General features: G+C 41.0%; 1 protein-coding gene across 2 annotated transcripts in view; it reads right to left on the bottom strand.

Moving 5' to 3' along the window:
- Positions 1-20,052, bottom strand: part of cplx1 (complexin 1) — a 55,540-nt gene extending 35,488 nt beyond the window's left edge. Inside the window, exons 1-2 of one of the 2 annotated variants that reach the window (XM_074674308.1) lie at positions 19,691-20,052; positions 18,628-18,746 (exon numbers count right to left, since the gene is read on the bottom strand). In XM_074674308.1, coding sequence (XP_074530409.1) covers positions 18,628-18,658 — 31 coding nt within the window. In that variant the 5' untranslated portion in view covers positions 18,659-18,746; positions 19,691-20,052. Of the gene's footprint in view, positions 1-18,627; positions 18,747-19,170; positions 19,191-19,690 lie in introns of those variants that run through there. The other variant, XM_074674309.1, reaches the window with a different exon arrangement.
- Positions 20,053-22,300: the final 2,248 nt, after the last annotated feature.

Genomic DNA, 22,300 nt, shown 5'->3' on the forward strand with positions numbered 1-22,300 from the left:
CTCCTCTAAAGACCCACAGAGAAAGGGTAAAGAGCAGAGACCTGTGACAAATATCCTATGCTGCTTCTAATGCAAAACTGCTTTCAGCCCATAAAGAATCAATTCACAGCACCTACACAATTAACTGGAATATGTTTATATTTCATGGTATGAGTCCAATACAAACTGTGTCTAGTGTCTGCTTCTACAGACACACAAAAAACCTGTTATTTTTTAACGTGGAGGCTTGGTGGTTTGTTTCATTCTCAGTAAATTAGTTAAAAACTTCATGTGTATCATTTGCACAAGAGGAATTAAACATGTTCCTTTATGACAAAATGCAAAAATGATTCTGTATTTTAATGTTTTGTATCTTCACTGGTTACCGCATTATCTCACACCCAAAATACAACTCTCACAAAGCAAAACAAATTCCAGAAAGTAAATACTGCAGGCAAACTTTGTGTGTGGGAGTCCACAAACTGTATCTAAGGTTCACCAAACACCAACGTTATGTAAAAAGCCCAGACTGCAGCCTGCTGCGGACAAAACATTCAGCCTTTGAAAGCTTAGAATCAGCGTCCAGGTAGGTGAGAGCTGAGTCCCTGGAGTCGTCACCTGAGCTCAGGAGTTTACTGAGAGACAGATGAATCGTGCCATGACTCAGCACTGAAGGGATATACACAAAAATTCAAAACTATCTCCAAACAACACAGATATGGCCCAGGAGAGCCCGCTCTCAACTGAAAAAAAAGTTGAGGTTTGAGGTCAGGGGGAAACTTTAGGTCTTACCCTGGACTCATATGGGACCCAATGCTGGTTCAGTGCATGGTCACTGCTAATGTCTGTCATAGTGGTGTATTCTAAATGAGAGGTCAACTCAAACAAAAGTTGAAACATATATATTTTTTGAGAATAGCCAGTCTGTGAAAATATTGTCTCACATTAAACCAGCGCAAAAAAAGTTGGGAACCGCTGCCTTAAATAACACCAAAGTATTGTCAATGTTATATTTTAAAGATAAAGTCTCAGAATTATCATTTTTACCACTCTTGCCCATGTCTGTCTCTGGGTTGGATCCAGAACTTATTAACATCCCATTTCAATGTGACATCTCTGTATTTTTCCACCTGTGGGTGTTAATAACTTGCTGGCACATCCCCTGCCATCATTTCCGCCTCCCTGTGTCCAACTCTGTGCTCATTTTCTCCTGTTGCTTGGTTCAGAGCAGAGCATGAGGAATCTCCCTGATACAGATCATCTGTGACGTAACTTCAGACTTTATCAGCAGAGTCAGGGCAGTGCTGTGTGCTCTCCACCCCCTTCTTTAGCCACCCTCCCATCACCCACATGTCCTTCTCCCCTCACTGACACCAAGCCAAATACCACAAGCTCTAAAATCTATGGTAGCATCAGATATCGTGAGTGCATATATTTTCTGCTTGGCTTGGACCAGCAGGACTCAAACAACAGTAACCCTGGCAGTGTTTAAGATGAAGGGCTGTTAAGGACACTCGCCATATGACCACCAGCGGGACGTGTAACTTGGCCTGTACAGACTGTATAGATGGGATGCTTTAGTGAACCACGCTGAGAGACATAGAAGTTACTCAACTGTGATGTAGAATTTCTACTTGGAAAAGCAACAACAGTGTGATTCCATGTATTGAGTATTGAATTTTCACCTGGGGGACCAGGTGGATTCTGTTAACACCAATTAACTGTAAAGGTGGAACAGCAGCAGTGCTCTTTATCTGAAGACCACAGGGGAGTGGTTAATTAAATATCAGTGATGACCATACATTTTTTGATATATGTGTGGGCAGTGCTAGGAAATTGACCCTTGCAGCCCTCTCCCTACTGATTCTTTTTAGAGAATCCCTGGGGAGGTCTTCCCTCATCAGATAAGGTATAAGATCTCTTCATTATTGGTCTACCCAAGGGCCTCCCCAAAGCTCAACCGAATTCTGTCAAAAGTACCAGGTACTGATTCACGTTAAATCAAGAGGTACCATGCTTAGTTACCTAAACACATCCTTGTGACTGTGAGGGAGTGGAAGAGTAGGTGATTTTCCATGTTTGACATGAACACAGCAATTTCAAGGTTATACAGTATATTAAAGAATATATGTTTTATAAAAAAATATATATATATTATTAAACAAATTGATATTTTTTACCACATAAACACAAAAAATTACTGACAATTGGTACAGTTGAGTACCGATACCAATTGCCAGGTACAGGGTATCAGTACCATAACGTTTCAAATGTGAAAGGTACCCATCCCTAGCCTTCAAGAGGCATCCCTGCTGAGTGCCTGAACCTCCTTAACTCGACAGAAAAAAAAAAAAAAAACTTCAAGAAAAACAAAATACTGGCCAATCTTCATCTTCAGCCAGGCTTCCACCAGATCTGTGTCCAGTTGGTTTCAGCTACCCAATGGAACGGAACCAGTGGAAACTAACGCATCAACTAGAATTGAAACCTATCAACTATATCAGCCATAATAGAGTAGAGATGCACTGAAGTCAGGTCTGGTGGAATTTACCCATAAGTTTTCCCTGGCTTTAGTTGAGGTTGTCTAAGATTAGGCAGAGCACACTCTTTGTCTGCATTTACAAAGCCTGCAGCTTAAGTCTAAAAAAATAGCTTCTTATTTATCTCCTGTCCTCAAATTAGTTACTCAAAAGTATTTGGCAGAATTTGTCACCAAACAAATTCACGTTGTTGATTCTCAAGGCCTTCTGTTCAACATTGTGCCATTTATTAGACAAAGTCTGCTTCGATGCTCTCAGACCCTTACCACCTCTCGAAACCACAGTGGCTTCACAAATGCCTCCAGAAAAAAATAGAAGTATGCAGGGTGCAGAAACACACCTGCAGGGACAGTCTGCAACAAACAGTACATGTGATGTGATTGATGATTGGAGATCAAATGGAGCAGAGCAGTTTAATGGACCTACAGCAGCTCAGACTGTCAGACCCCTAATTGATGAGCTCTTATGTTTGTTTTTCATTGAGTGTGTGCCCCTCCGTGTGTGTCTCACCCTCTGCATGTCATATGTGCGAGCAGAGCCTCAAACCACATCCTTCAAGTGTTTTTATTGATGACTGGGTAATTACAGTAGAAAAGTGGAAAGTCATTTCATGCCAATGTGACATATTGAAGAGGGCGGCCATTTTGGATGGGAGTCAAGAAGGTGCAGTGAAGGTCAGCTGCTGCTTTTTTCATTTGCCAGAGAATTCCTGATTGTTCACACAGGGCAGAGCATCGAAGCATGCTGTATCAGAGAAGCAGATGGAAAATCAGTGGAAATCTAAGGAGGGGATTCCTAAATTGGGAGCAGCTACAGTTTTGATCAAATGGATGCACCATTCTTTCTTGCTGCAAACTTTTTTTTTTCTTTCAGCTTGTGACGACTAATTTGATAATAAATCCATCACTGGTGAAAAATACCATAGCAGGGAATGATGCTCATGCTTTTGAATATGAATTTCAATCATTTTTTCTGTTCACTACCGCTTAAATTAGCCTGTTAAATTTGATGGATTAGTGCACATTTTCATTTGTAGAAGAGTTAACAGTTCCCCACACTTCACTACTCTGTTACACATACCAACTAGAAAAGCACTCAAAGAGCACAGACCTCTGCCAAGCATATTGTGATTGTCACGCAACACTTTAGTCCTACTTTAAAGCTATACTTCCTTTCAGCAGACTGTCTGCTACAATTTGGTGTTAGTTGCAGGTTTGTGCGACAATTTGTTACCTGACAGAGCTGAAAATTATGATGACCCAGTATATATTCCATATTTCGGATGTTAGTATCCAGAATATTGCCAGGATATGGATCTTACTTTAACATCTGTCAGAAATGATCGTGAACTTGTCTTGTCTTCTTTTGCAAAGCAATCCGACCATTTATCATGGAGTTATATACACACATGGTGATAATGACCCTATCTTACAATGATAACAAAACATTTAAAAAAATCCTGGATCCAGACAGTGATCCGGATCCCCTCCAAAATTAAATCACCTATCCCTTATCCCATTTTGAATATTTCCTGAAAATTTCATCAAGATCCGTTTGTTACTTTTTGAGTTATGTTATTCACAGACAAACAGACAAACTTTCCTAAAAACATAACCTCCTTAGCGGAGGTAATTAAGATCCAACCACTTCTCTCTAGTTCATCCAGTTACTCAGTTTCTTCCACCAAACCATATATGCCTCCAAAAAGATTCTGTGATTCTAAAAATCTCACTTTGTTTTCCCAAAGCGCTACAAGAAGAGTACTAAAAAGAAAGGAAAACTCTAGGTAACTCCCCCACTTCAACAGCAGCACTCATTCAGCATTGTCTACATCTATTATTATTATTATATCTATGTTTTCAATTCACCCTGCAGATATTAAAAAGTTACCTCTCTATTTAATCCCTTCAACTCGCCTGACCCAATCTAAATGGTGTTGTTTGATGTTAAATTGCCGTACACGGACAGTGGAGGCCAACCCTGTGATGTTGTATAATGTAGGTGCAAATATTCAGGTCAAACAGATGACTCACTTCCTCACAGCGCAGTTGCCGCAGAGGTAGTGAGAGACCCATCTGTGCTGTGCATGTATGCCGCTAATATGTTGCTGGTGTGTTTGAACAAGCATGCTGTGTTTGAACCTCTATGTTTGTTAATGTGTACATGTGAATCTGTTTTTACTGTGTCAACACCAGTTTGTTTACATGTAAAGCTGTATTTGTTGAATGTGACTGTTCATTTTTTGTGCCTCTATAGAAAAGTGGATTATGCCTCTTGAATCTGAGCATACTAACACATACACGTCTATGTTTATGTTGGTATGTTATTTGTTCTGGGCATGCATATGTTTATGGGTGTTTGTTTCCCCATCATGGGCTTAGCAATACGTTGATTTCTGCAGCCTGGATACTCAAACAGCCCCCACTACATCTGCAGGGTTGTTGAGGTTGAGCACCAGCAGTGACTCAGTTATTTCTTGGCCATGTGCTGAAAAACTCACTTCAAGACCCAAGTTGTGTGGGAGAAATCAAACTTTGCAGTTTGTAACTCTCCTGCAGGTCTGTGTGTGTGATACTGTCACATACTCTGCCTGTGTGTGTGTGTGTGTGTGTGTTTGTGTGTGTGTGTGTGTGTGTGTGTGTGTGTGTGTGTGTGTGTGTGTGTGTGTGCGTGTGTGCGTGTGTGTCTGCGTGTGTGAGAATCAGCAGGTGGCGTCTCTTTGCATCAAGGTCCTTCAGGCAGCTCAGCAGGCCACAACACATCACTGAGTCCTTCTGCCCTTAGTTCAGACAGCCCTGCCACTGCCAGTACCAGTACCAGTGTGTGCTTGTGTGTTTGTGAGTCTGCATCCAAAGTGCAGCTGCTGATCCCTGCAGAAAGTTTTGGGTGCTGCTGGGTTAAAAGACCAGGGGCCTCATGTACACAGACTTCGAAATTAGCGTACGCTTAAATCCAGAAAACTTCATACACACAAAAATATCCAGATGTATAAATCTGTGGGCAAGCATGAATCCAAGTATATGTCCTGTGAACACCCCAATCAGTGTGGAATTAAGGGGCTGTTTACACAACAACGGTTTTAGGGTGAAACGCAAAAGTTTTGTTGTGTTTCAGCCTTGCGTTGACATGGAAACTGCATTTTGGCCGACCATAAACACGAACTTTTAAAAACGGCCTCCAGAGTGGGAATTTACTGAAACGCAGTCGACAGCGATGCCATGTAAACAGTAAGCCGGTGTTTTCAGTGTAAACGCTGATGTCACACTCCGCTTTGTTCTAGTGCATACAACAGGACAACGGTACCGTTGTTACAGTGTCCTTTCAATCTGCTAAAGCAGTTATTGTTTTAACGCTATTTATGCAGCACTTTTGGCATGATTTTTTTGTCCAACAATGTGATATCAGCCTCATGGGTGTGTTAGTTGTGTTAACTGTTTCCTAGCATCACCTATAAGCATTGTCAAAGGATCAACAGCTGTAAAAACGTGCCTACGGCACCACACATTTCCCTAGTCATTTCACTCTTGATACATCTGAACTTTGCCGTGAAAAAAAGCATACACCATGTTTTTGTGGATATGTACTCTTTGTACATGAGGCCCTTGCTGTTCTGGCAAGTTCTACCTACTCTCGATCTGTGTGCCTTTGCAAAGTCAAGGTCTCTCAAGTGCAAAATGCTCAATAAATTTAAATGTGGTTGAACTGAGAATGAACTCAAATTGCATGATTGAATTTGCAATTAAATGTATTAAATTTTCCTCCCTTTTGAGAAGGGATAGCACAATTTTCAAGAACAGGAGGTTGACATCTCATAATACAAGGTGAGGTGATGAGGACAGGGTTTGATAGGGCTGTACAGGTAGTAACAAGCAATGTTATTGAGGGCTTTTGTAGGCTATGACCTCCTCATCTTGCCCATACAGCTCAGTGAGACGAGTGTTTCCAAAACTCAAAAGGTAAATGTACGAAGCATTTGTTTCATTTTCTCTTGTCCTAAATTGTACATTGAGCGTTATTTTCTGAGTTATCCCATTTCACAGGTCCATATGATCCAAATACCTTCATATCCCTAAGGGCTCTGACGTTAGTATGCTCAGTACCGTTTGTTTAGCTGCAGCATACACAAGGTGGGCAAATTAAGCCTCACCAGTTATACTTCTGAGATAGTGACTCATATCATACCAGCAGGAAACATTGACAGCATTTTCTGGAGGCCCATTAACATCTTGTGTTCTATAGCTGCTTCTGTTGTACTGTGCTGTGATGCATAGGGTTATCTTTTTTTTCTTTTTTTTTAATTAATATCTCAGCATTTTCAGCGCTATGGTTTGATGGCATAAAATCACATTAAATATTGTAAACAGTGAAGTTAAGGAAGATTCCTCTAAGTGTTGTAGGCAAAACATATAAGACATTTGTCTTAACTAGGAAAAATAAGCAAAGCTTTGAATATGTGCTTAAGTAGTTTAAAGTGAAAAAAAAATCACAATGAAACCTTAAAGGGCCATTAATTGCTTTCATATGCATCACTGCTTCCCTGGTAAATCCCACCCAGCTGACTGGATAAGGCTGCCAGCTTGTGTTGTTATAGATTGTTGGCGTTGATCTTGTGAGTGTATGTGCTGCTGGTCCTCTGCCAACAAACCTGTTGGTAATAAAGCTCTTTACTCTCCAAGATAGTGAAGTTTTAAAAGACTCTTGCCTTGTTTTATCGAGAACATGAGTTTTATTGCTGCAACATTTTGCCTTATAATTAAAATTGGTCAATGAAGAGCCATATCAACTTGCATTATAACACAACACCTGAGGTAGCACTGAGCTAACATCACGCCTGAGAGAGGAAAACATCATAGGGGAGCAGCTTCACTCCAGAAGACTAATAAATGATGTAATGCTCACTGGATGCATGTGCAACCCCACACAGTATCAAGAGAGTGATCTGTAAAATTGATGAGTGCAGTTCCTCTCACCATAGTGCATAGTTAGTGTCATGCAGCCTAATTGTTTGCTATTAACTGCCTTCAAGGTCAAAGCATAAATCAGCAATAATTACTAGAGCCTTTAATGCAGCCCTGTATCTCAGGTCTCCCCTTTGGTGCAGGCAGAGTGTTTCAATTCTCCAAACTCCCCACCAAGATCAGAAAATGAATCCACTCAGAAGTGTAGATAATTAGCACCAGGAAGGCAAACAACATGTGTGTTTGTGTGTTTAGAGAGGAGGATGTCTGAGGGATATCACCATGAGATTTTGAAATCTAGTTTAGCTTTCATGCCATAAGTGGTCTAGCAGTACACTAATATGTAGTTATCAAAGAAAACAAAAAACAACCAGTTACGGAACATAAATAAATGAACACACAAAAAAAAAAAAAAAAAAAAAAAACTAAATGTGAACGATGAGAAATAATTTTGTTCCCTTACACAGAAAGTGAACTCGTATTATTTTATCTGTTGATAATCTTGCAACTTTTACTTAATTTGAGCTTTTTAACGAAATGACTCAACCCACAGGTTAGAAAGCTAACTAGCTTAGTATTGCTTGATGCATATTTTACCCTTATGTTGTGTTCTAGTCAAATTTGACTAATTTAAAAGTTTTATCTTTAAAAAACTGAGTTAATTTGCTCAGACTGACTTGAGATTTCATTACTTTGTCCTGACAACACAACAATAGCACAACCACAAATTAAAGCAAATATCAAAAGGTGATTTTTCAACAGTGGTTTGAATGTTAAAGGGTCAGAGCAGTTCTGAATATGAGAGGGAAGTGGGTTCCAGAGCATGCTAAGGAGAATGCTCTGTCTCCCCAGGTTCGGTTCTTGTTTCTATGAGGGGGAGAAAGGAGACTGGCATGTGAGGAATGCAGGTTACAGGAAGGAGTGTGATGGTGGAGGAGGTCATTGAGGTAGGAAGGGGCCTATTGTGGGTGAGGAGACAGATTTTAAGCTGTATGCATTGGGAGACCAATGAGGATGTTGGAGAATGAGGGTGATGTGGTCACGGATTGTGTGTAGGTGAGCAGGCATGCAATAGGGATTGAGCCAGTACTGACCCTGGTACTGGGTATCAGTGCGTCAGTGCCCCTCAAAGCTGGACTGGTATCAGTGGAAAGGGGCCAATCCATGGTGCTCATCTAGGCAACCATGCCTTTTTGCCTCTTGGCTACTTGATTTGACATGCAACTTCTGATGCTGGGTAAGAGGTATTGAATCAGTATCGGTATCGATTGTAACCCAAAGCCCAGGTATTTGTATCAGGAAAAGTTGGATTGGTGCATCCCTAGCATGCAAGCAGAGTTCTGGATGTAATGTAATTTGTGAAGTACTTCGGGAGATGTCCCATAGAGGATGCTGTTGCAGTAGTTTAAACAGGATGTGATCAATGCATGGATAAGTGTTTCAGCAGCAGAGAGAGAGAGAAATGGACAGAGGTGGGCTATGTTTCTAAGGTAGAAGAATGCCGTTTTAGCGAGCTGGGGGATGTGGTGATGAAAAGAAAGGTTACTGTCAGAAAGGATTCCAAGGTTACAGATGTAAAGTGAGGGAGATTGTGAGTAATTGAAAGTGAGACTGAAAATCTGAATGAGATTAGTAAGAGACTTGGGGCTGGTGATAATGAGGTTGGATTTGTTGTACTCAAGTAATAGGAAATTGCGGTGCATCAAAAAAACAGGGCTTTACCCACCAAGGCTGGTTGGGACCAAATTTGAGTCAAAATTGGAGAGATTTCCTATTTACTATAACTGCTTTGTTTTCTACTTTGAATGATTTTTTTGATGCTGTTGTGTTCCACAGGCTGCCACCCAGGTACCAAATGCAGCACTTATCAAAGGTAGATTTACCCACAGGTTGCTATAGTCTAAAACTGGCCCTGTCAGTGGAGTTGGTGCTTTGGCAGCAACGATGTCTTTTTGACAGAACCATCTACCAGTACCAACCTCGCTGGGTGGTACAAAACTCATTTTAATTGCTGTATCAACACCAAAGACCTTCAAGTCGGTACACTAATTAATCAGTCAAATCAAAAGTTTATAATGGTGGAATTTCCCTCTTAACCTCAATGCAGCACAGTAGGTTACAGTAAAGCACAGTATAGCCTCATTCAGCATGATTGAGGCTATTTAGAGGAGCTATTCTGCTCATTATTCTCATGAGTTTGCAGCTCTCACCAGGTATGGAATACATCACATGCAGACATTATGGGGCTTTTCATGTGGGAAATAAAAGATTTGATCGACAGCCACAGTGACCACAAGGGGATTCCCTCTGCAGTAGCTGGACTGCCATGCTAGGCTGTTGAGTTGAAAAACCCTCGGTAATTGGGAAATCTCAACCATTTCCCTTGGATATACAAAGAAAAATAATTCTTAAGCACAGTTTAAAGTCTGCTGAGTTGTGCAGCAAAACCTCGGAAACAAAGGATCCATTCATAGGACATAGAAATGCAGTTTAGTCCAGTTTTCTGATCATGCTTTTAATTGAATGTAAATCTATGAGCGTAGCTGTAAATGTCTGAAGCAGATCTTTTGGTCATTTGTCCATTGAGTCCTCATTCCTGCACTGCTTTTTTAACAAGACTTGAAAAGAACAGCTTTCCTTGACTTGAATTCAGCTCTCTTGGGAAATCATGGGAACAACTCAGCCTACAGTGGCAGATTTCACTGATCTGTTTAACTGGTATTAATAAACTTTATGACTTGCAGTACTACACTAAGAGCAAAGCCCTGTCACAGTCTAAAAACTAGGGATGAAAGTTAACTCTTATTTTAGTGTTGACAACACTTCTTTGTCACCACATTTTGAAAGATATTTTAGAAACTTTAAGATTTACATCATTTGAAAAATCACCAAACATGAGGACTTTAAGACATGATGGCTTCTGAGTACATTGGTCGATAACTTGAGTTTCAGAACCCCTGCGGGATGGTTGCTGTCACGCCACCATGATTAAAACTCACATGACACACATTGTGTGACACGATGACCCTCAGGGAGAGCTGCTGGACCATGATGACATATAAAATACCAATACATCAATCATCTTCAGGCTGACACTTTTATTAAACCGCTGAGCCGAGGACTTGTGTTTGTCGGGATAAGGAGTAAGGAGTGTGCGTTTTCCTGGCCTGGGGAGGTGTTTCTGAAGAGTGTTGTAAAAGCTTTAGGGTCAGATTTTACAAACATAAGACACAGGTCTGGCAGGATTTTGGTGGTTGAACTGAGAACAAGAATAAAAACACTTTTGTGAAAAATCCGGTCTTACACTAAAGAGAGCAGAAAAAGTTAAAGGAATAAAAATAAATAAATAAATAAAAAGCTACGGCTGGACACAGGTCTGATAAATGTATGTCCAAAACAGTTTAATTTCCCGGAAAACTAATGAGTGATATAATTGTATTGCACCTCCTTCACAACCTCACAGGTCACAATCAGAATCAGCTTGAGCCAATTTTTGGGACACTAAAGATTTTTAGGTTAGATATTATATCTTATTGTGGTCGTTCTAGGCTTGCCTCTCTGCTAGTGGCAAAAAAAAAAAAAAAAGCAATGTGCTGTGAAGACGTGGTGTCTTAAGAGGCCGGATATCATTACTGCACATCAATTTATCAGACTTACATTGCCTGCCTGCTCGGCTCATTTCTCCGTATCTGGGTTAAAATAGGTTGATATCCACCATAAAATATTATTCTTACATGCCAAGTCAGCCAGAAGCCAGTTAAGTGTGAAGAAACTCATTTGAATTACTCACAAAGGCTGCCCACCGAGGCGCAAAGGGGTTTAAATGAAATCTAGCAGGAAGCATGAGTCTTATGGGAACGACGTGTTATGTTATAAGCCTGTGGTTACATGGTCACGTCTTATGAGGAGAGCCATATGTTGGTGGCTAGATCTGGCAAAATTTCCACAAAAGTGAATGATTCTGCTGTGTGTGCACAGGGCTGAGGGGCATTAATAACATGGTGTAGTAACGGCTGGTGAGCTGCTGCTGTGTATACCCCCCCCCCTTCAGCATTATGAATCCTAACATTAAAAAATTACAAGATTTTACAATCAACCCTCCTCTTTCTATGTGTAGAAATCGGTCCCTCAGCTCTTTTAAAGACAGCAGGAGGACGAGGGCCATGCCAGCAGCTTCGAAAGGCACGGTCCATATCAGCCTCATTAGCACAAAGAGGACTGAGCAAAGACGGGAGAAAGGACACGAGAGGAGAGGAAGTGGCATGAAAAGGAAAATGAATTAACAAAGATGGAGGACATGGAGCATGTCAGCCCTTTGAATGACATTCAGGAACAGATTTGTTGAAGAAATTTGATTTTCTCCCCTAAATAAACCACAGCTGCACAAAGACTGGACAGATTTCTACACCCATGGGTCTGTTTCTCTTTTTCTGTTTGAAGAAGAAAACAAATCTGAGCTCATGTACCTCACAGGGGGGTTTGTCACACAAGAGTTAGACTATAACTTCATACAACCATATATCCTCCAGGGCTTTGCAGCTAATCCTAATTAATCCTTTAGGGTAATTATGTGTTATCTCTATGTGACTGCACAGCCAGAGCAGAGGGAATTGCCTCATACGGTATACTGTACATTACGTTTTCACACAATCGCTATTAGTCATAGCTCTTTACAATCAATGCATCTATTTTATGAGTGTGGATGTAATTAAGGCTGCTGTTGCACTTTGCTAGGTACACCTGTTCAACTGCTCTTAACGTAAACATCTAATCAGGCAGTCACATGGCAGCACCTCAGTGCATTTAGGCATGTGGACATGGTGAAGACAAGCTACTGAAGTTCAAACCGAAACCTCAGAGCGGAGAAGAAAGGTGATTTATTTGACTTTGAACATCCAACCTTTAAGTACGTTTGGGAACACTTTTGGTCTTTCAGGATCAATTGCGCATGGTTAAAACTCCACAGCCTACCTGAGTGTTGTTACTGACCGTCCATCCCTTTATCCATCCACCAATCAATCAAACAGTTGTTAATTGCCATTGCAATCGTAGATCTAAGAACTCAGGTTTGTTCGGCATGTTCAAACACTGTAATAAAGTGCAAAAATCGTTCAGTCTTATGACCACAGTCATCTTCTGATAGATACTTCCAGCAGAATAACGCTCCATGTCACAAAGCTCAAACCATCTCAAACTGATTTCTGGAACATGACGATGAGGTCACTGTACTCTAGTGGCCTCCACAGTCACCAGATCCCAATCCAGTAGAGATCATTTTGGTTGTGGGGGAACTGAAATGTCCCATCATCAGTGTTGGGCAAATTACTTTAAAGAAGTAATAAGTTATAGTTACTCTCCCAAAAAAGTGATTGAATTAGTAACATAGATGTAATTAGTTACCAGTGAAAGTAATTATTGTGTTTCTTTCTTTAAAAAAAACCTCCAATTTGCAAAAGAAGTCAGGTTTTTCTCTGGGACATAATGTTCAGATGTATGTTTCTAACCTTTTACATCTATGACTTTAAAGTAGTGTCTGTTTACTTCCATTCTGAAAACGGCAGTAGAGGTAGACTGATATATCGGCCAGCAGATATATCGGGCCAATATTTGGACATTTGTCTCTATCGGCCATCGGACGAATTTTCTTTTAAAAAGCTGATTTTTGATCCGTAGTATAAAATGACGCAATTTTTGATCAGGCACAAAAAAGATGAGCACCTCAAACTTTTGGAACCACTTGGATACATTACATAATTTTGTTCAAATTATATTAATAAGTTTAAATTTCTTTTTTGACATTTTAAGAAGAGTGTGAATGTTTACTACTGCTTGTTACATTGTGTGTTTACTAAGACAAAATATTTCATTGTTTTGAAAGCTGAATAAATGTTCAGAGGACTGGACACGACTTGTTGTAATAGATTTCTATTAGTTGCTCAGAAATTGCTGCGTTTCACAAAAATGTGATAAATATATATTTATTTAACAATCGGCCTGAATATCAAATTGGAAAAATCGGCTATGCATATTGGCATTGGCTGCCCAAATTTGGTAAGCATCAGCATCAGCATCGGCCCCCAAAAAACCCATATCGGTTGACCTCTAAACGCCAGTTTTACTCCCACAGACTGCTTTTTGCATACTGAATTTGCAGCTCCTGTTCTGTGTCTGCTAGACCTTCCAACGCTCCCAAATTAGGAGGGATTCCCTCGCTTTTAACCCGGTCTCTCACTCCACTCCTGACTTGTAATTTCACCCGATTAACCCCTTTATTTTTAAGTCCAGTCCTGTCATCTCCAATATTTTTTCAAGTCAGAAGACGTCGGCTACTTGTGCTTTACCTTCAAACCCTCAAGATGGTTTGATCCAAAGATGCTTCAAGAGATTCTCTCTGCAGGTTGCACACACAGGTGGCTGAGTGTATTTGTTGCTGCAAAGTTAACTTTAGCATCAGCTCTTTGTTAAAAAAACGTGTGTCAAAATGACTGTGCTCATTATTATTTGGGTGTCTGCCTGCTTTTCTCCACATTTTATTGCCTGGCTGAACAAGCCAAGTCGGAGGCATAGTGACACCCCTTATATCATTGTCAGTAAGAGTAACAGCGCTACATTTGAAATAGAAGTTAATTAGATTACCTGTTACTGGGAAAACGGTGTTAGTAACAGCATTAGTTTTAACGCCGTTATTCACAACACTGCTCATCATGGATGTCCAATGCACAAATCTGCAGCAACTATCTGTGTGGGGACATCTTGTCAGTGATGACGGATCGATTCAACACTTGAAATTTTTGTGGAGTTCAAACTACTCAAAGTAATGAAAGACACTATAGAGCAGAAACTTGGTTTGGCTAGAAGTTAACTCAGTATGCACTCAAAAAAGCAGGACATCAGGGTTCATATACTTAGTTTTACTGCTGATAAACAGTCAGTAGATCCAGAATGTTTCCTCCCCAAAGGATCTGACTCTGTTTGCAAAAGATTAGAGCTATGACTAGTACCAGAGAAACGCAGATTTAGGGCTGATTGACAGCAATGTGACTTTTCTGCAGACTGACTCACTGTTTGTGTGCATTCTCTCCCAATGCTCAGCAGGATATACACTCTTTTTAAACAATGCTGTCTTCTGTTGACACTGAGAAGTTTGCCTTCTTACAGAATGTTTGCATGTCTGTCCATGAAGCGTGTGCACAGGGCTCAGCTGCACGATGCACAATCTCAAGGACTGATGGATTCAAATGCGTGAAAACTGATAAATACCTTGTTCATGATTTGGTTTTGGGTATTTTTTTCTGCCACTTGTGATTTGGATGCCAGATTTTTAGTGTTTGCCATGCAGTTGTCCCATTATCATTTTTCTGTCCTGTCCTGTCCTCAAACACTCTCATTTTCACCTCACAAATGAATCCAACCAAAGCCAACCACCCCGTTGGTCCCTCCCCAACATAAACTCCCTCCTCTCTCTTACCACACACAAGCAAACATTGAATCACACACACACAAGCACACACACACACCCTGGGATCTCCTGTGGCTGCCTGATTGAGGTTTCTGTGCCTCGCCTTCTAGATTTACTGTAAGCACCAAAGGGTGAAGGAAGTAAAGACAGGAGAGAAATTTAAAACTGAAGGATGGAAAAACACAGAGGGGAGAGAAAGAGTGATGGAGTGAAACAGGAGGAGGTAAAGAAGAAAGGGTTGGAAGAGGTGGGAGTAAACATAAATGAGGATAAAATGGATGCTCATTGAGGGAAGGAGCAGAAAGAAAGAAAGAGAGAAAGCAGAGCCACAGAGGACAGAGAAAGCTCCCATTAAATGGAGATTACAGCTTCTGCGGACCAAGAGTGCAGTGAGACTTTACAACCCCTGCCTTCAGCCACTGATGATATAACACCCAGTTTTAAAGATCAATTTGTCACTTTTCATCTCCTCCTACACCTCATTCTCCCTCATTCCCTTCCTTCTCCTCCTCCCCCCTTCTCTTCAGCCGAGGCCAAGGCCAGAGACACTTAGAGGAGGGAGATGGAAGAGTGGGACAGTGAGGAGGAGCTAAGGTCACAGCTCCACAGGGAGAAGGAGGTGAGAAAGCTTTCCTGTATTTACGAGCACTGCAGATGGTGTCATGCATCATATATCGTCCTTTTTCACCTTGCATGGTTTCCAGTTCTTGCAATAGTTACCCCTCACACACATGCACACACACACACAGGCAGCTCAGCCTGCATGTCAGACAGAATCAAATCCTCATTTTCCTGCCTCTGTCTGAGACTAATGAAAACGCTTCTTTAAAACTAAGATTTGAGGCCTCCAGGAGTCCTTGTTTCACTCCCAAAAAGATTGATGCTAATCCATCTAGCTTGTTAGCTTTCAAACCCCATATATATCAACATGCAGATGTAAGATGAGCCTTGTTTATGGCTCAATTTGCTTATTCAATTGCACAACTGCAAGCAACTTGTAAGAATCCATTGACTGACAAGAGTATGTCTGCCTCCACGACAGTAGGTGGCGATACGCCCCTCCTATGTCAGTTCTTATTGGCCTCGTATATCACATACCAAACAATTGGCAAACAAGTTTGCAGGTTTTCTTGTCTGTAATTTGTCTCTGTGTTGTAAATCTCTATGACCAGTGGTGAAATGGCTATGAGAAAAAAAAGTACAAGAAACTAAGCAGATGGTCTACTCAGATATGCCAGTGAAGAATGTTTCCCCTGATGAGCCAACATCCAGGGGTCCCTGACATGAATTTTTCATCTTTATCCCACATCTCAAAGGCTGACAGGATCATGGGTGATGGAGATGAATGCTTCCTTGGTGACAAGCACCACAGCCTCGCCCTCGCTGTATTTAACACACTGAATACAAATCTCATCCTTCATGGGAACAGATGGAGTGTGAGTTCCTTCACAGAGAGACAGAAAGAAGTGAGATAATAGCCCACAGCTAATCCACTGCACACCGAAAACTCATTACTCCTTAAGAAAAAACAGGGAAAACTTGCTTCCCAATACGGAATGAAACACTCAGCTGAAGGTGAAAACCTTGGCACAAACACCTTCTCCTCATGTGTGAAGTTTCCTTTTTACTCAGACACTTTTAACTGGCTGTTTTTGTTGACGAGGAGCTCTGTGTGAGTCCACTGGTGGGCAGGCGTAGCTCTTCAGGACACCCACTAACAGCAATGAAACACGCACTCACACACATGTTTATACATGATAGGTTTGCAGCTACTCTACCTGATACAAAATAAACAGAGGACACAGCCATACACCCCAGCAGCCTCAAAGCTTTACAAATTTACATGTTTTGATGAAGAACTATTTTCTGGTAAGTCTTGCTGGTTGTTCATCTAAACTGGTACAAAAATCAAGTGAGAGCTTTGGCTCTGTAAATCTTGTAATGCCTGATCATATCATTGCTACTTCTCTTAGGTGAGTCTTGACGGTCTAAGCAAGTCTTTTAAAGTCTTATGACAAGGTATTTATCTAAAAGTAGTCAAGTCATCCAATAATCAAAGCTTGTCAGATGTTGAGTTCTGATGTTTTGCAATAAATTTTTAAAATAAACAAATGAATGAATAGAGCTCTTTCACAAAATGACACTCCTTCAATTGTCAGAATACAACAAGCATAGGTTAATGAAGTTAGTAAAGCTGCTAAATGATATTTCTTTTTTTTTTTTTTAAGTATATATTAAGCTTAAATGTTGGATTTAAACACTAATCACAGTAAAACTTTTTAAAGATTTGGAGTGAATTGGTGATGCAGTAATCCCATTATAAAACTACAGGCTCTGGACAGCTTATCCAAAAATTCACTCAAGACCTATGCGATCGGGGCCTTAACCCTGCTTCGTTTGTGACATCATCAATGGGAATCTCCTGAAAAGATGATGAGATAATTAATATAAAACTTAGCAATTACCAAATGTCCGTCACTACACAACTTTTGGGGTCAGATTCAGGGTTCAAAACATTCCTAATATGCTTTTTTTTTTTTTTTCTAATGAATAACCAGGACTTTATAGCATGGCAACAGTGGAGGAGGCTTCCAGAGTACTGTCAGGGGGATGGTCTTGTGACAGAGCAAATGAAGTAAAGCATTTCAGACAAGCTTAAACTGGGGTTTTCAAAGACACCAGCCTGATCAGAAGTACTTAAGGACATTATAAACCTGAAAATCTGAAGTGTACCTAATCTTAAAGTAATTGAAGTCACATTGTGATGGTAAAACCGTCAATCATCTCTTCTGATTTCTTGCATAAAGAGAGACTCTATAAGCCCACTAATGTGTCACCTTAATAGCACTGATTCAGACTAACTTTGTATCATTTTGAAGTTCACTCTCCTGTACTTGTAGACCATATTGCAAAGACCAACAACAGCCTGACAGAGCTGCAAATATTTGCTTGCAGAGCCTCATTCCAGACAAATCACAGAGCTGCGCCTCTGCTGTTTGAAAACCATTTAGACCTTTTCACCTTCACAGCATCATCTGCATATTCATACATGATAACAAGTTCATATTCCTTCAAAATTCATTACTCCGTTATGATAATCTCATGTCCAGGGAGCCTTTGCCTCTACAACACAAGCAATTAGAAAGTCATTCACATTGCCTGCATGCGCGAATGAAATTATTGAAGATTAGATTCAGCTTTGATTATTTTTCCCTCCCTTCAGGTGGAAAATGTGTATTCAGCACGTGGAGATAAGAGCTGCTGCAGAGTCCAGTCAGAGCTGATTGATGGGGAGACCGAGGCACAGCAAAGACCTGCTCCCGCTCCTCATTGTACGCAGGTGGCACACACTGGAACGTGAAATGCCCCTCTGGCGATAACGGTTCAGTCTGCCTTACACATCATAAACCTGTAACAGTGCGCTGTTCTGCGCAGTGTGCCCCTGGGAGCAAGTGCGAGGCAGATGTCCGGGAAAACGCTTAAAAGCGACAGGAAAAACGAACTACAGAACTTGCATCTGCGTCTTCTGTAGAAAATTACAAAATCTCATACGGGAGTATGCAGGAGTCCGACACAAGTTTGGTGAAAAAGCAGAGACACCCCACGCACACCAACATGCAGATAGACCGAATCACACTGAGTGCAACAGATAGAAATAAACAAACAGTGGAAATAAAAAGCTTGATCTTACCTCCCAACGCTTGTTTCATAACGAAATTCATGATGATGGCTTTAAATTCCCTGCCTTCTTTATATGAGCGATGTTACATTCAATAGATACGGAAAAGTAGAAGTCCTTTGTTGCCAGATCTGAAAAAAGAAATGACACAAAACTTAGATTTATGTTAGGATATTCATGATACTATATATAATATTGCATATAAGTGTTAACAAGCTGATATAAAAGTGGGTTTGCTTCACATGAGTTCAAAATATGACTTTAAAAAAGGAATTAAAGGGTAAGGAGGTCACGGCGAATTCGTTATAGAGTAGGCTACTACAGACACGCTATCCATCAATTATTTAAAGGATTTTGCAGAAATTATTTCTACGTGACTAAATTCAGCCTCAGTCGTAGTGTGTATGGAGCCAAACGCACACAGAACCCGTTTATTGTGTGTTAGGCACGTTTCTTCAATGCGCCAACTGAAGGACACCAAGGTCAATGGTTCACACACAACCTGAGCACAACAGGGGAAAACACAAAAGACGACAAGAAATGTAGAATTCGCACACCAAGCCTGCGGAATTTCCGTGCAAAATGTGTCGCCTTGTTTCAACAATCCCGGAGTGTTTGGTGTCAGGCACCGACGGCGGTACCTGTCACGACAATGAGGAAGAACCTGTATGAGGCAAGAACGAGTTTGCCGAAAGTGCACAGCGCGAGTCACCAGCCTGGCAGGACGATGTAGACTGAACCACAGCTGTGAATTTTTCCTGATCATGTGGTGAAACTTTCCATCTTCCATTGGAGGGACGGTGAACACAGAACATCCCACTCCGGCACGGGAAAAGCTGCTCGCACGGTGCGTTAATTAGGCATCAATAGTGGTTGATACATACACCTCAACGGTAGTATATGCAGGGAGTGTGATCTAAATCATCCTGTGTGTACATGCAAAGATACAGAGAGCAGTGATAGACATGCACTTCCTTGTTTGAGCAGGCGCCTGCTTTCAGCACCACCTCGAGTGGATAGCTCCCCCCAGAACCCGTGAATTGCACCGAAGCATCCGCATCATGCATCGATTTACCTCCGTCCGGCGACAGATCCTCAAATCGTCCTCACACACTTTACAACGAGAATCAGAGAGCAGATCTTCAGCTGCAGCTCCAACAACCAAGTTCTCCTGCAGCAGCAACAACAACACGAGCTAATCTAACTGCTCGTCCCTTGCATCTCCGGCTCCCAGGGCTTGAAAAAAGAGAGGGGACGTCCTTGGTGGTTGTGGTGGTGCTGGTACTGCTTCGTCTTCCTGCACACACACACTCTTACACACGTAGGGAGGAAGAGGAGGAGTAGAGGGTGGTGGTTTACGGAGGGTGAATCTGTTGTCGTTCACACCGCGATGGGAAGGAGCGACTGGCTTACATGGAGAGGATGGAGGGAGAGAAACGTCCCACTAACGTCCCCCTGACCGAGAGAGAGAGATCAATTATTCAGCCCTGACGCTGGCTGGCTGCTCCGACAGCACATCCCCGCCCCCTTCCATGCAGGGGACTAATAACGGCAGAGCGGCACATAACGGGAGTGTGATAAGGTGAATGTGATGTAGCTGGATGTCTTACTGTTTGCCTACACCATATATTGTTTGACGTGACTCACGTTCAGTTTGAAGCCAGGAGACGGAAGCGATGCGAGGAATCACAATGTGTTCCTCCAGGGACTGAGTGATGTTGCTATGAGGAATTACAGTCTCTCCTCTTCATTACATCACATTGTTCTGTTTTGTACTGTAATGATGTGGTGTTCTCTTTCATATTAGGACATCAGAGGTGCAACTATGGCTGGGTTCCCTTTTGCCCAAGGTCAGATCTGAGACACTGAACAGGTAGCTCCTGTGTGACCAGGGATAATGAGTTATGAAGGTGTCCTATACAGTGGTCTCAAAGGGTGCATTTTTGTGCATATCCATTTCTATTACCATCCTAAGTAGATCATGCAACTAGTCATAAAGCATCATACTTATGATTGGGTGGAGTTTCTCACTGAGTTTACTCCTGTTTTGCACCTGATCACTGGAATTAACTACTACGATCTCCACTCTCTGCTATGATCCTAAAGTGTGTACATGTCAGTAGGATACTGATGTGTTTTGACCATCTACAACATGTAGACGTAGAGGGAACTCTGTATAACCAATATCCAACAATCACTGCAGATGCTGGGAAGACGACTTGTCAATTTGGTCTCCCCAAGACTTGAGTTTGAGCAGATCTTCATGTCTGTATTAGAACTGGACCCTGGCCGTCGATAGAGAGGCACCGACTATCACCGGCACAATCAGTTAAGGCATATGAAAGCCTCCTCTGTGTTTACATTCTGGAACCATTCCAAAACAGCATTAACTTCACTTTATATGGTTTCATGTCAGATACTTCGGTACCACATTCTTTTCACCAATACAAAAGCCACTTCTATGATCAATAGTATGGGAAAACAGCAGATAATCACTCACGTTTCCCAGTCTGTAGCTGCCCTGGTTAAAAGAAGGAGCGAAACAATAGTGGTGGTCATAGACAAAGAGATCAAGCAAAAAAAAGAAAAAAAAACAAAAAACAAGACGTTTTACAACTTGAAAAATACTTTTCCGATTGTGTCCCAGCCATTATGACATCTCTTGGTTGTTGCTGCTACATACAGAGAAAAGGTGGCACTGGAGTTAAATGATGTAAACTAACACATCTTGGAGGTTGAAGATCTTATTTTGATTTTAAATGACATCTAAGATCTTTCTACAATGTATAACATTGTGTCTAAAATGAAATCTATGACTAACACAGATTGTTACAAAATGAAACCCATGTCTCTATTTTTTTTCTTTTTCAGCTACAGTGAGGCTCCTTTACTTAAATACAAGAAACACTTTAAGACCCAGACTCATGACTCAACATGACAACAAAAAAGTCTTGATTCAAGCAAAAGTAAGAACAGAAAACCACAGAAAAGTTCTGGTAGAAAGTTAAGCATTGTTTAAACTTGTTTCAAAAGATACAGAAAAATCTTAGAGAACATGGCTTTTAAATACAGCTTAAACAAAATAAAACTTGATAAATACCTTGGATTCTAAGCATGGCTTCAAGGAACACATCTTACATATGGAGGTGAACTGACAAAAAAGGGAGATGGACTACTTATACAGGAGGTAATGGGGTGGGAACAGGTGGAAACCATGAGGGTGGGGATGATAATCCCAAGAGCGGGAAACACATCAGAGCAGGAAGTGAAGAGGAGAGATGTGACTACAAAATAAAACAGGACCTAAAAAACAAAAGACACGACTGAACTACAAAGAACAAACTCAAACATGACACATAATGTAACTGTAACAGAACGATATATGTCCGTGTGTGAAGTGTTTGAGAAGCAATATATCAGAAACACCAAAGAGGAAATATTCTCAGGGTCAATTAAGCTGGAAGTAAAATTGTCTGAGGTTTTATGAGTAGGAGAACTTGTTCTTTATTTTAGCCAGAAGCAATGCAAAAAGTCAGGCTTAGCATGGTTATTGATTTTTCTTGTTTTGTTTATAATGGAACATAGATCACAGTATCCCAACTTTTATTTTGAAATTAGTTTGTTGATCCTTTAATTGAACATTATTCAAAGTCAAAGTTTGATTTGAACCTAAATGAAACCATCC

This window comes from Halichoeres trimaculatus, unplaced genomic scaffold, assembly GCF_033239565.1.
Source record: "Halichoeres trimaculatus isolate MK-OKI-2021-1 unplaced genomic scaffold, fHalTri1.1 fHalTri1_scaffold_7, whole genome shotgun sequence".
In the NCBI taxonomy this organism is placed as follows: Eukaryota; Metazoa; Chordata; class Actinopteri; order Labriformes; family Labridae; genus Halichoeres; species Halichoeres trimaculatus.